Source organism: Drosophila sechellia, chromosome 2L (assembly GCF_004382195.2).
Source record: "Drosophila sechellia strain sech25 chromosome 2L, ASM438219v1, whole genome shotgun sequence".
In the NCBI taxonomy this organism is placed as follows: Eukaryota; Metazoa; Arthropoda; class Insecta; order Diptera; family Drosophilidae; genus Drosophila; species Drosophila sechellia.
Window position 1 is genome coordinate 2159439 of NC_045949.1, and position 11920 is coordinate 2171358.

General features: G+C 46.2%; 1 protein-coding gene across 3 annotated transcripts; it reads right to left on the reverse strand.

Moving 5' to 3' along the window:
• Positions 1-9148: 9148 nt before the first annotated feature.
• On the reverse strand, positions 9149-11662 carry LOC6621835 (sodium-coupled monocarboxylate transporter 1). Of its 3 annotated transcripts, none has more exons than XM_032716311.1 (9): positions 11363-11638; positions 11156-11305; positions 10952-11111; positions 10834-10899; positions 10726-10777; positions 10600-10667; positions 10127-10501; positions 9376-10067; positions 9149-9316 (listed from the first exon to the last, which is right to left on the reverse strand). In XM_032716311.1, exons 1-9 carry the CDS (start codon positions 11455-11457, stop codon positions 9229-9231), a joined length of 1746 nt encoding a protein of 581 aa, XP_032572202.1. In that variant the 5' UTR covers positions 11458-11638; the 3' UTR covers positions 9149-9228. The 3 variants fall into 3 exon arrangements, with proteins under 3 accessions (XP_032572202.1, XP_032572199.1, XP_032572207.1); XM_032716308.1 differs by having other exon boundaries at positions 10127-10540; positions 11363-11637; XM_032716316.1 differs by lacking the exons at positions 9149-9316; positions 9376-10067 and having other exon boundaries at positions 10238-10524; positions 11363-11662.
• Positions 11663-11920: the final 258 nt, after the last annotated feature.

Consider the following 11920-nt stretch of genomic DNA (forward strand, 5'->3'; position numbering starts at 1 on the left):
TGACTCCCCCCGCCCCGCGGCACCGACAAGCATATACGACCTGTTTCAAAACGAAACAAATACATATCATATCGCCCTGCTAAAGCCATCGCCGATTTTCAGCGCCCAGCAAAAGAACTTTCAAAACTGTAGCTTCCATGCTAAATTAACTTGCCAAAGTTGCGAGGCGGCCGCTTTTCGGTATTCAGAAACGAAACTTGAAAAAAGTTAAATCTGCCAAGTTCACCTCCGAGTGCTTTCATTAAAATAGCCAGCCGATGGATGATGATATGGGGGCGGCGAGGGCAAGACTTTGGAAACGTTCTCGGGTTCTCCTCAGGTTAGCTAGCCTGGTTCCTAGGGTCCGCCACTAGCCCTTTCTCCCTCTGACTCACCTTCGTAGGGCTAAGTGGCACGTGGGCTCTCGCTCTAGCAAGCTGAAGTTCTAAACTTGCTGCTCTGCAAGCTGCTGCATCGCTCGAAAAGAGGAGTTCCGTCTCGTTTTGCCCCTCGAGTGAGTGCTCAAAAGTTCTAGGGCAATCGACAAGCACAATAAGTGGGAAAACTGTAGCGGAAAGCGTTTCAAAGTTATGAACGGGTCTTGAAAAAGACCCTCTGTATGGTAGAACCGAAAAGGATCGCAGAGATCAATGGGTAGAAGTAGTAACGCAAGCATTCCATAACTTAAGGTAGTTAGCATGAGTTAGAATTCGAACATATTATGATACGATATACATATCTCGATATGAACTTCAAAAATAGCAAAAGAGAACAGTGGATAATGATATATGAATTATATGATAAGCAGCGCGCTGAAACTATCTTTTCCCGATCTCCCTCTTAAAAATGTAATGTCATGATTGTTTAATGAATGTGATTAATATCAAAAGGTTACATAGGTGTGAACAGTGATGATTGATAATTATAATACGGCTCTCTTGCATTAATTCATAATAAATTAGTCCTTCAGATAGTGATAGGAAGGGCGGTTTGTGTCCTAACTTAACTTCACATTCGATCTTGCATTTTCAGTGTGGGTGATATCTCCACTAACCCTATGATCATTGTATTGTGTCATTCAACACTACCTTTTTCTTTGATCCTTTTATCTTCGTATTAATGCCGTGAAAAATTGAGCTCTGCTACTAGTACTTGCATATTTATAGAAACATTAGTTGCTTTAAGGAGCATATTTTATCTCCAACTACGAAATGGTCATGCGCAACCCTTTAAAAAATTGCATCCCACCTTGAATTTCTATGCTTCTTGCTTTTTCACGTCGTTTAAGCAAACAGAAATATAGATTTGATCAAATTGATCGTTGTATAAATTCTTTATTAACCGCCAAAATAAGAGGCGGGTTTAGTATGCTCAAATGCCAAGCATTGAAATGTTTGAAGTGCGGCAAAGATATGTATGACGCTTTCCTCTATTAACTTTTGAGATTATTTTATTTAAATAGATTTAAGTTTATTAATTAAAAGCACCTCACACATACTTGCAGAAAGCGCTGTTAATGCTTTTTTCGTGCTTTGCGGATTGAAAGTTTTATCAGAAAGCCAAAATGTTTCGAAGGGGGGTTGCGGGGAGCATCTCTCCTTCTCATCCAGCATAAATAAACAGAACATGCAATCACCCAGCTACCAAGAATATCAAGCATCTTTTGGCAGTGGTATTAGATATGTGTACAATTATCTTGGAGCAAAATGGAAGCAGGAATGGTTGAAAAGAATGGCAAGCAATTCTTTTTCCTATTCCAAGCTTTAAAAATAAGCTAAGGTTTTGCAGAGCCCTTAGGAAGATGGATGAGTGGATGTACCTAAGCTTTTGTACCAATGCGCTTTAAGCTTAAGTAGCAAAATAATAATTATTAACCTAAAGGAAACAAAGCTTTAAAATTGGCACTTAAACAGGTGCAAGGGGAACTAATCACGATGGCCCACTTAATACATATTGCTGCCCCAAAGAATCTCCACGGCTGCATCTGCTGCCCTTTTCCGACACTTTATCGCGTCCAGTGGCGCGCGACTTTGCTGCGTGCCAGTTGAGACGGCGATATGGCGTGTGCGATTGCGATGGGGACAGAACATTGGCGCTACTCCTTTTCGTGGGGCAAAACAAAATGGATTGCTCTTTAACTAAAACAGTTATCAGGCGCGCAGCGCACGCAGCAGTGGGAGCGCGAGCACTGAGCAAACATTGCGGCATAATATATTCGTCCCTTTCGTGCCCGCACAACGGCCGCCAGCAACCAACGCGAGCTCCTGCTGGCCCGTCACAAAATTCACAAAACCGCTACGAATATACGGCATTCACACTATTCACTCACTCGTACTCGTAGTCGTACTCGTATCCTCCGCCCCCCGGTTTTTCGGGGCGTGGCAGGTGCGAGTGAGTTTGGCGAGTGGATTGAATGGCATTCAGTGCGATAATGGTGGATACGTCGAGGTTCGCGCTCCTCTGGCGGCGAATTTTGTGTTGTAAAAAATGTTTGAACTGTTTTAAGTTTAAGTTTTAACGGTAACAGTAGAGCAGCAAGTGCAGCAGGTCGATCTATGCGCCGTAAGAGCGAGAGAGACGACCGTCGGGCAGTCGGCGCGCGAGCGAGAGCGATCTACTGCGGCGAGGTCGTCACCTTGGCATTGAAATATGCCTACGCACACAAGGAAACGAGCGAGCACATGTGTGCCTTGTACATCAGAAAAGGGGGAAGGGGGTTACAGTTCGTTTACCTTTGCGCTCGCTCTGGCGTGGTGAATTGGGTTGTGATGTTGCTTGTGCGTGCGACAGAGAGGCAGACAGAAATGCTAATTACCTGGCGGGAGCACATGATTGGGCAATCGGAGATGGCTCGCAGTCAGCGGGAAAATAGCTATCTTGCTTATTTTATTTTGCATATCATATGTTTTGTAATATGGTTAAATGGTACTTTAAGTGCCTGTAATTTTAAATAGATTTCGAATTTAGATCTATAGCAAGTAACTTTTTTATAGCCAAAATTATCACTTCTAAACAAATTGCTGCTTCTTATGTAGTTTTGTCTGCATTTTGCTTATCTTGTTGTTGCTGCTTCTCCTTTTTTTAGTCGTAATCACGATCACGAGTTGTTGTTCTTCTTCTTCTGCCTGCGGCTGTCAAATGTGTTTCAAAGTCAATGTCGTGCGAGTGCGAGCGAGACAGCCGACCCACCGCCCTCTTACCAGCTGTCCCTCGCACACCACCCACCTTGTTTTTGCTTTTCTGTGGCAGATTTAGCAGTGGTGTGCGTGGTGTGTGTGTTCTCTTGGCTCGCGTTGTTGTTGCTTCTCCTGTTTGTTTCTGTGTTTGTTTTATCGTTCTAAGTGGTCGTTGTGTTTGTGGTTGTTGTTGTTGCTGCTGTTCTGGCTGGCGCTCCCGTCATTATTTAGAACCTTTTCCGTGTGCGCATGAACAAAAACAAAAAAGAGGCGGTATAAAAAACGTAACACACCACAAACACACACAACAAACCAAATACGGGTGTGTGTACGAGCGAGCAGTATCATCATCATCAAGTGTCGTCGGCAGAATCGGAATCGGAACCAAAAACCCCTCGCAAAAAAAGGGAGCTTGCTGTTCGCCTATTCGAAAATTTCACTAAAAATTGTTTGCACTCTCTCGCCGGGCACGAAATGAAAGTATCCTTTTGGCTACGCCCCTCAGTAAGCCGTGCGGAATACCCAGACCTCCAAATGGGGCTTCCAGTTGGGGGTGGCGTCTTTTTGGAGACCGATTGTCGTGCTGTCGCACCTGTTGGCCAGGTGGATTGTGTCAACTTTGCCTGCAAGCTGGAGAACATTGATTTGAACTGTGGGAGTTTGACTCGAGGGGGAAAGAATCGCAAATTGCGGTTTGTTTGGAAATATTGGGATATAATTAGGGGTCGTAGCACAATGATTGCAAGGAAAAAGACTTTTTTCAACATCAGATCCTTCATCATTTGGGTTTTGAATAACTAACATATAACCAAATCCAGTAGTTAATCGTCTATTTTTATATATATATACTTTCTAACAATATTTTCTGCACCGATATATATATTCCCATTTTGAGCTTTACGAATCCCCAAAACTTGAGCACTCGTAGTCGATGACCCTGCGTTCCCCTTGCGAAACCGCCGACGATACGGCGGTATTGCGTGACGTAACACGCCGGCGAAACAATGGAAGGTGTGAGTGAGAGGGCAGATGGCGGCGGAAAGAGACGGCAGCTCATTTGACTGATACGGCGAAACAAACACGAGTACGCAATTGAAATGCCTGGCAATCGGATTTCCCCGCACACGACCCACAGAAGTGGGCAAACCACCGCCCCACCTGCCACCTGCCGCCTGTGTGGCGATTTCTGATCGCCTGCTACGATAGTCAAGACTTCCCCATGTCGGCGTGTGTGCGCTGCGACTAAAAATGTGGAGGCCCCCGATTGGAGGACGGGACCTTGAGAAGGTCTCGACTTGTGCTACGTTCCGTGGTGGAGCCCCTTAAATTGTACCGCCGTCTCTATCTAACAGCACCCCGCCACCAACCATTTCCGTTCCGTTCTTCGGCGAGTGAGAGTTGTGGCATCTTCCCCATCTTTTGAGGAGGTGCTCCCCATTTGGGCGGCCGTCTCTGGTCCGCTCTGCTATGATTTCTGTTAGCCCGCCCTGCTAGTAGCCATCTTTTTCGATTTTTTGCCCCAACAAGGCAAAAACGAAAGCGCAGAAATCGGAAAACAGCGAATGATAGTTGTGGAAATGCACTGCGAGAAACAACTAAAAAAGAGCTATGACTATAGAGCTCATCCACCATAAGACAAGAAGTCTTTGTATATAATATCTCTGGGATATAGAATCTATAACATAATCTATACGCCTAATGATATCTTCATCACTGGAGCATTTTAGCTAGTCTTGGGAAAAGCACACGTCTTTTCTCGCGGTGAGCGATCGATGTGGTAATGGAAGTGGGTCTGGGACTACTCGCTTTATCTGCCTTTCTGGCCATGGTCTGGATGTGGATGGTGGCCTGTTGCCTCCGCTGCGGTTTTGGATGCACGTCGCGAGCTTTGGCGGCTCTGCACCGCCGGTGCTGGACGGCTGGGCCACTTCTGTTTTCCTGGTGTAATTAGGCAAACGAGATATAATAATAATAAATTATAATTTTAGAAGGCGTGCCCCGAACCCGAAGAGCGGCTAGGAAACCCAAGTGGCCGGGCATTTTGGGCCGTTTCTGTGGGAAGCGCGACGTTTGTGTGTTTAAAATATAAACGAACAGGCTCCAAGAAACTGCGCTATAAAAATTTGAAATTATAACGCGAAAATGGAAAATGCGGGGTGTTCGGCAGGAAGAGTTGGGATTTGTTATGTTAATTCTTACAGCCGCACGGCCACCCAATCGATGTTAGCAGCGGTTCGCTGCTCCAGCCAGAAGAAACCAATCCTAAACCCGCACTGGATCCACAAACCTGAAACCCAATCCCCGGCTCAGCACGAGACCCCTCGAGCTCGGTTCCAGTTTCCCAGTTGCCAGTTGCGCCAGTTTCCAAGTTTCCCAGTTGCCGGCTGCCAGTTCCCCAGCTGGGTTACCAAGTTGTCGGCCAGACTTTTGCTATTTCTATGACAACTTGGTAGCTCTGGGTAACTTCTAATGATTTTCTATGCCCGCCGTTGTCGAGTAGTTGCCCCCGGAAAGCGGGGAGGCCCCACGGAGCTGCGCCGAGGGATCCACTCGCGGTTCCATGTGCTCGGTGTGGTTGTAAAATGTACGTTTTCGGTGGAGTTTGCGTCATGCGATGTTAATGGAACAGGCGTTCAGAGCTCTCCAAGCGGATGACGTAACACGTAACGGCAAAAAACGTCGCAACGCTGCGAGCGAGACAGCGATAGGCCGCGGAAGGTCGTACTCAACCCCGTCTTTATTGTCGGTGTGTGAGTGGGGCCAATGTACTCGCGGTCAGTGCATTGCACCCTCTCATTCCAATCTTTCCGCTCGCGCTCTTCGCTCGTTCTTCTGAACTCAGCAGAAAGAGAAAGAGCACTAAAAGGTGGGAAGATTTGTATATGGATATGGAGTACAGGAACGTGTAGTAGCTGTAGGAGGTACTACTACCCATAAGGTAGTGAAAGTTAAATTTATGGTAGGTGAGTTCGAAGCGTTTGTTTCACTTGATTCTAATATTGTTTACCTGTACATTACCTATTACCAAACTGTGTGCTCAGTGTATTTATTCTCAGTTTTGTTTGGGAACTATGTTTTATGGCTGAAACTTCACTGTTGCCAAGTCAGCTCAATGCTTCTCTACTCTTCCCTCCTCACGACTGTGCCCCTTTCGCAGCTGCATTGCGGCTGCAATTACGCCAACGTCATCGTGTTCGTACGGCGTGCAATTTCTTCTATGTGCACGTAGCTGCACTTATCTGCCCCTCCTGCCCCCACCCCCCGGCTGCACAGAAAGAAACACAGCCTTGGTAATCCATCCAATTGAGTGATATTCTGAAACACGCTTAAAACATAATGCATTGTATTAGCATCAAAGTCTTTATTCAATTGCATCTTATTTACAAGTCAGAAAATGTATTCATTTTATTTTGTAGCTTTGTACACATTCTTTACGACAGTAGGCAGTCTACGCTCTGGTCTAATATTTATCTATTCACAAAATAAATTAGAATAGTAAATATGAACTTACACCGAAAGAAAAGGCAAGTGCTATTTCACTTTACTAGATTCTCGGGTGAAGGGTTTGTGATATATAATATAATAATATAATGTGAAAAAAGAATAGTTTCGAATTTCTTTTCCCCAATGTCATCAATTTAGTTTTTCTTCGTGTATGTAGAGCGGCTCTCTGTGTTTGTGGTCTATGGGTGTGAGAGCACGAGTTCAAGAATCGTGGGGATGGGGCGGAGGCGGTGGGGCAGGGGGTGGTGCCTAGGGCTCCTATCGCCGCCCCCTTTGGCTGTTGTTGCTGGATGTGGCTGCGGATGGAAAACTGTGTGCCCCTGCGCTCGCCCATTTGAAAAGTGCATCGAGTGCAACGAGTGCAGCGAGTGCATCTCCCGACGTTCAGCCATCTGCCAGCCGAAGAGCAGCAGAAATGTACAAAAACAAGAAAAACGAAGCCTAGTTCGACGAGCCTAGATCCGAGTGCTTGGGAAAACTCTTTCGTGTTTGCTGTTTGCTTTTCTGTTAGACGATCCCCCTCGAATGCAGCGCCCGACTTGCGCCTGCAACTGGCAACCCACCTGTGTGTGTGCAACTCCAACTGGTTGCATCTATTCGGGCGCCTAGGAAAAATCCTGTGCATAGTTTTTCCCCAAAACGGAAAACTCCACTGCACATAGAAGTCGACACTCTGCCCCGCAATAGAATAGCCCCTCGCTTCGAAACTGGGGATTAAACTCATATTTCGCTGGCGCAGCACCAATGAAAAATGGTTGAGAGAAAAAGTTTGAAAAAAAACGTTGTATGATTTTTCTTCGTCAATATTTTGTAACAGAGGCGCAGCACCGATGCAGAAGCGGCTCCTCTGCTCGAAACGAATTCTTGTGTAACGAAATAAAAATGCACAGAGCGAGAGTGAGGGAGCGAGGAAGAGAGGCATAGAGGGAGGCTACCCATCGCCGTCTCCGTCTCGCACTGCAGTCACTGCCCCAGTTCTGAGTTGGTGTGCGTGTACTTTGTTGCTTTTTTCAATGCGGGCAAGCGAGGCGGAGATAAGTGAAACGAAAGAAAGAGCAAAAGAGCAATGCATTTTGACGATTACCTGCGCACAGTGGGACTAAGTGAATACAAAAAGTTGTTGTTAATATAATACATTCAACTATAAAATCATAATGGTAAAATTTGTTTTATTTAAGGCTATTTTATACTAAGTACCTAGATTAAATGTACTAATTTACTAAAAATATTTCATAATTTACCATGCATAGTTTTGTATACTAGTTTAATAATGTCCGTCCCACTGTGCGAGTGCAAGGCCCCTCTCTCTGCCTCTCTCACTGCACGTGTAACTGCAGTTGAGCGTAACAGAGACGACAATAGGGGGACCAGGCGAAAAAAGGCAGGAAAGCAGCCGGGAGGTGGTGGGTGCAAGTGCAAGTGCAGCGGAATCAACTGCGGATCGAAACTGCCCACAAACTGAGTGCAGGCTGCGAACTGTGCCCCCACTCGCCAAAACACGAAAACAGCCCAGAAGACGAAGGCGCACTCAGCGGCGTGCAGAAAAGCGGAGAAGCATTCGCTGCTGCACGCGTATTGGTGCACGTACAGTGGTGTGCGTTGCACCAACATGTATCGGAGATTCGTGCAAAAATCTCATCGCACGCCGGTGGGCGCACCTGCTCCGCCCCCTTTTACTCGTATCTCTCTCTCGCTCGCTCGCGCCGACTGTGATTTTTTTCACCCGGCAAGTGCATCGCTCGGCTGCGAAATCTGGGCTCCTTTTCCCAATGTAACACAACCATGCACCATGCGAGCGAAGATTGCCCCTAGGGTCCATTACGACACATATGTACGCTGCTTTTTTTACAGGATCTCGTAAGGGGGCCTTACGAGAGCAGCAAAAATAAAGAACCCATCGAAGGAGCAGGCCAGGCCCCCACATTACAACTCCACCTTCTCCTGCGAGCCACGTAAATTCCTCTTGCAAATGCGCGCTCCTGCTTCACTTTTTGTTGCTTTTCCATCTTCGGCCGAGAGCTGCGTGCACAAAAGTAACAAAATGTACTGAATGCCAACAGGCTCTCAGTTTTGAGGAGAGCGACGATTTTACATTACGCTGTTCTGAGTACGGTACACGCGCTCATTGCGCGATGCCCCCCCACTCTCGCTCCCCACTCTGACTGCTTCGCTGGCTGTGCGAGTGTGTGTGTGCGGCATACTTGCGCTCTGGTTCTCCCCACCCTGGTTGCCCCTCGCCCGCTCTCCCACACGGACTACAATGACTCCATACCACTCCCCTCGCTTGCGCTGTTTTTTTGCCTTTGGCGCGGTCTTTGCTCTCGTTTGCTTTATCACTCTTGCTTTTGTTGCCCCTCCGGTGATGCGCTTTTGTGATTGTGTGTGCGAGAGCGGGACAAACAAATATAAATGCAATGCAAGTGCAGTTCTCTCTTCTCAGTTGTCGAAAGAGATGCAATCTTAAAGCATGGGGAAATCCAAAGTGAGAATTTTAAATATTCAACTTGTTTATTGCTTCTTAAGGTATTTAAAGGATGATTCCCCAAATGTTAGTCAGTTGGCTGAACATTTAATCCTTTTTCTCAATTAACAGTGGGATATCCTGGACAGAGTTTTCCTCAGCATTTCCATGTTTGAAGCATTCTTTAGGAAGAAACCTGAAATGGATATGGATTTCTATAAACCATACTGATAGTGTTTATCCTCATGCAATTACCTGTGAATCACTGGAGATATCAAATCCGAGTCGAGACTCTTGATGTCCGTGGGATTGGTCACCAGAGAGACCAGAGAACCCACAACGACAACCGTAAGTGCCCCAATTGGGTTTATCCAATGGAATGAGAGTCGGAATAGTGGAAACACCTGCTCCTCGTCCACCCAAACATTTTCGGGAGCAGTCACATTGCCGGGGCAACTTGCGAGGGACACAGGAAGCCGATGGTGATGCAGTTGTCCGGATGCCGCCGCTATTTGCGACCCGAAAGTTATCCATCCGGTCAGGAGGAAGCCAGCGATTCCGCCCACCGCAGTGCCCACTGTGTTCGCCCAGGGAACCAGCACTCCCAGGGTAAATATGCCAAAGGTGGAACTAGTTGCGATGGCCACCAGGGACATGCAGATGCTCAGGATGCCACTCACTTTCTCCAGTAGAAGCACCGCGCCGAATACCAATAAGCCCATGATCAGGATGGTGCCTTTAACGATAATCGCGGATGCAGTTTCGCCCGGCTGCATCTTAAAACAGCCACGGACTATGTCCTGCAGGATGACCACGGAGGTGGAGTTTAGGAAGACGGAGAGCGAACTCAGGCCAGCACCAAAAATACCGGCAATGAAAAGCCCTGGGATTCCGTAGATGTGACCGACACTCTGGACCACGAAGAGGGGAACCAGCTGATCGTTATTCTGCTCAGATCGAAACTATTTAAATGCATGTCCAAACGAATTACAGTAAGAGTACCCACCATGATTTGCCCAGCACTCAATGGATCACAATCCTTGTACATGTTAAAGATGAGCAGTCCCAAGAAGCTGAGAACCGAGTAAAAGATAACCGATCCGAGGACAAAATAGGCAATGGATGTCCTGGCCATTTGCAAGTTGGGCAAGGACATGTAGCGATGCACCATGGTCTGGTGCACCGCCGTAGACGAGGTCCAGTAGAAAGCGCCGCCGATCACCACACTCCAAACCGTATTGCGCACATACGGCGAAGGACTGATGTTGCCAAATATGAGGCGTCCGCCGGCCTGCAGGCCTTCGAAGAAGTCATCCACGTCGGGGATGTAGCAGGTGGCCAGGATGGCCACAACCACAACAGAGGCAAACATGATGGCCACCTGCCAGATGTCCGTATGCACCACTGCCTTGAGCCCGCCCTGCACGTGATAAGTTGGTAAAAGTTTAAAAGTGCTGAAAGCTTAAGGAAGTATCTTACCAATAGAGTGTATATAACGCACACCACAATCATCAGAATCTCTATCATGTGAATATTTAGACCGGAAGCTGTTGATAACACAAAGTTCAAGTTCAATCATGCGAGAGTCGCTCGAATAGTTCTTACCCTGATTGAAAGCGAGTGCTGGCACAAAGACCACAAAAGGCGTATATAGTAGCTAAAATGTATAATCTATTAAATACTGCCTGGAATTTGCAGATGAGTGCAACTTACCACTTCGATGACAAACATTATGGATACTATGTTCCGTATAAGCGGATGAAAGCGCATTCCCAAGTACTAGATACAAACACGTTAAGAAAATATAGGAGCACTTTGCTGGCATTCCTACCTCATAAGCTGACCGCACTTGAAGAGCCGAAAACACGGGCAAGTAGATGTAGGAAACAGCCACTCCTTGGATGACAATGGCTACGACAATCAGGGAATATTGGGTGCCATAGTAGTAAATCTCGGATGGAGTTCCCAGTATTGCAACGCCCGAAATGAAACTAAACAGAAGGAATGCTATTTGCAGTGTATCTGATTTTCTCACCTCGCTATCAGGCTCATTGCGACTGGGAAAACCTTCAGATTGCCCGAACCCATCAGATACTCGTTCATCTTTTTCGATCCGAAATTTGGCATGGATATCTCCCGGGTATCCGTAGCCGTTGGGCTGGTTTCCACCGCCTTTTTGGTCTTTCTATAGTGCATTTAACAGGTAAAATTAGTTTGTAGTATTAGTCTGCATCCTGCTCACTTTATCCAACCGAAATACAGTCCTATGGCGATGGATAGTATGGTCACGCACAGGAAGACCGTGTAGTCGACCGTTCCGAATATGTAGGTGTCCATGTTGGCTGTTCTCTTCTGGGAAAATGCCAGCTAAGTTAATTGGAGGCTGAGTTAGCCGAAATTTCAATTATCCTGCGCCGAACACTAAAGTGTTTTTACGAAAACTCTTTTCTAACAACTTTTGTGAGTCAAATAAAATGATCCAGGTCTAACCACCTCTAAAATTCGTAAAGCACTGCCAAAAATATGTGGTCTAAAAAAAATGTAATTTTTTAAAAACGAGTTTTTACTAACCGGTTCCATGGATCGCCTATTTTTATGTGTTTTATTTAAATATTGGTGCTAAAGTGCCACAACAACGGAAGCTTTAAGAAGAATGAACTTATCTTGTGGAAATATTAAAACAAACCATGTATTTTTAATGCCCTCGAGAAGAAGTCTGGGGATGGTAAAATGCTAGAATTTTCATTAAGATCTTGAGAAAAGAATGACATTTCAGTTTATAGTATAGCGTTCTTTTAAA

What these genes read in the sequence shown, in the direction of transcription:
- LOC6621835 (XM_032716308.1), bottom strand. Translation starts at nt 11,457, where the DNA reads ATGGACACCTACATATTCGGAACGGTCGACTACACGGTCTTCCTGTGC. An exon ending in AGCACTCGCTTTCAATCAGG is followed by an intron (nt 10,668 to 10,725) that starts GTAAGAACTATT and finishes TGTTATCAACAG; the next exon opens with CTTCCGGTCTAAATATTCAC. An exon ending in ATATCTCCAGTGATTCACAG is followed by an intron (nt 9,317 to 9,375) that starts GTAATTGCATGA and finishes TATCCATTTCAG; the next exon opens with GTTTCTTCCTAAAGAATGCT.